Source organism: Eimeria tenella, genomic scaffold (assembly GCF_000499545.2).
Source record: "Eimeria tenella Houghton genomic scaffold, Eth_scaff2160, whole genome shotgun sequence".
In the NCBI taxonomy this organism is placed as follows: Eukaryota; Apicomplexa; class Conoidasida; order Eucoccidiorida; family Eimeriidae; genus Eimeria; species Eimeria tenella.
Genome location: NW_013542011.1, coordinates 254 through 2046, shown reverse-complemented (window position 1 = coordinate 2046; position 1793 = coordinate 254). Strand labels below are relative to the sequence as shown.

General features: G+C 48.6%; 1 protein-coding gene across 1 annotated transcript in view; it reads right to left on the bottom strand.

Annotated features, from left to right (window-relative positions):
* Positions 1–1741, bottom strand: part of ETH_00040700 (cysteinyl-tRNA synthetase, putative) — a gene marked incomplete at both ends in the record, with an annotated part of 2174 nt that extends 433 nt beyond the window's left edge. The window contains 3 exons of the mRNA XM_013374591.1: positions 618–748; positions 943–1131; positions 1722–1741. Coding sequence (XP_013230045.1) covers positions 618–748; positions 943–1131; positions 1722–1741 — 340 coding nt within the window. The remainder of the gene's footprint in view (positions 1–617; positions 749–942; positions 1132–1721) is intronic.
* Positions 1742–1793: the final 52 nt, after the last annotated feature.

Sequence of the window (1793 nt, the reverse complement as noted above, 5' to 3'; positions counted from 1 at the left end):
AAAAGCAGAAGCGGCAGCAGCAGCACCTGCTGCTGCTGCTGCAGCAATAAGCGGTTGAGGTACGGGAGCAGGAACAGCAAAAAGAATTCAAAAAAGTAAAACTTGTGAAGTCCACAAGAAAGACTCAGAATGAAATAAATGAACAAAATAAAAAAGCAATTAAAGCGAATTAAACAAAATTAAATAAAATTATACAAAATCAAATTCAAAAAATAGATTTTAACTTTGGAATTGAATTTAGGAACAAATGCAAAATGCAAAAAATAAAATGAACGAGAAAAGTGCCACTAATTACATTCAATTGATTTAATTTTATTTTAACTTGTTTTCATTAAAAAAAGCAAAACACTTCTCAATCAATCCAGGGTTTAGGGTTTAGGGCTTAGGGGTTACCGGGTCTTCCCGGTCCCCACTTGGAGTCCCAAAAAGGCTTAGGATTTAGGGTTTAGGGTTTGGGGTTTAGGGTTTATCGTGTCTTCCAGGTCTACACTTCGAGTCCCAAAAAGTCTTACGGTTTAGGGTTTAGGGTTTCGGGTTTAGCGTGTTTTCCAGATCCCCACTTGGGGTCCCAAGAGGGTATAGGGTTTAGGGTTTAGGGTTTAGGGTTTAGGGTTTACCGGGTCTTCCGGGTCCCCACTTGGAGTCCCAAGAGGGTTCTCCGGGTTTAGCTTTTTTCCACAAGGCAAAATCGCAAGGGTTTTTCTTTTCTGAAGAAACCACTCCGAGGGTTCCCTCGCCCTCCAGCACCCTGTCCGCAAACCCTAAACCCTAAACCCTAAACCCTAAACCCTAAACCCTAAACCCCGCACCCCGCACCCCGCGGAGCGCGCGCCGCCTCCGCCCCGCGCCTCGCGCGCCCGCGCGCCTCCCCCCTCAGCGCCAGCCCCAGGCCCAGGCCCAAACCCTGGTTTAGGGTTTAGGGTTTAGGGTTTAGGGTTTGACCTTTCCTGGATGGCGACGGAGGCGGGCTCCATGCGTCCGTACTTGTGTTTGCTGCTGCTGCTGAACTGCTGCGAGTCGAAGTAAACACTCCCTTGGCTTTCGTAGGCAAATCCATTTTTTTCGATTTCTTCAATCAGCTGCAGCACTTCGCCAATGTACTCCGAGACCCTCGTCACCGCCGTCGGCAGCCTGCGCGCAGGCAGCTAGCTAGCTAGCTAGCTAGCTGGCTAGCTGGCTAGCTGGCTAGCTGGCTGGGGGAGCGGGGTTGGTGGGGGGAGGTGTGGCTGGCTGGGTTGATAGCTGGGTGGGTTGCTGGGTAGCTGGGTAGCTAGCTGGCTGGCTGGCTGGCTGGCTAGCTAGCTGGCTAGCTGGCTGGCTGGCTAGCTGGATAGCTGGCTAGCTAGCTAGCTAGCTGGCTGGCTAGCTCGCTATCTGGATAGCTCGCTCGCTAGCTGGCTGGATTGCTGGTCAGCTGGATAGCTCGCTAGCTAGCTAGCTAGCTAGCCAGCTATCTGGCTCGCTGGCTAGCTGGATAGCTGGCTGGCTGGCTAGCTGGATAGCTAGCTGGCTGGCTGGCTAGCTAGCTAGCTAGCTGGCCGTGTTGTACGCTGTCAAGTATTTTCCTGCAAAAGTGCTCTTGAGTCTGCGACTCCAGCCCCCACTTATCTTTTGTTTATTTTAATTTAATTTACTTTATTTTAATTAATTATTTTAATTAATTAGTTCATTATTTTAATTAATTAATTAATTTATTTATTATTTATTTATTATTATTTTACTTGACGTTGAGAGCTTTCATGTCCTCGAAGAACTCCTTCTCCCAGTGCCGCGCCAGCGACAGAAAGTCCACA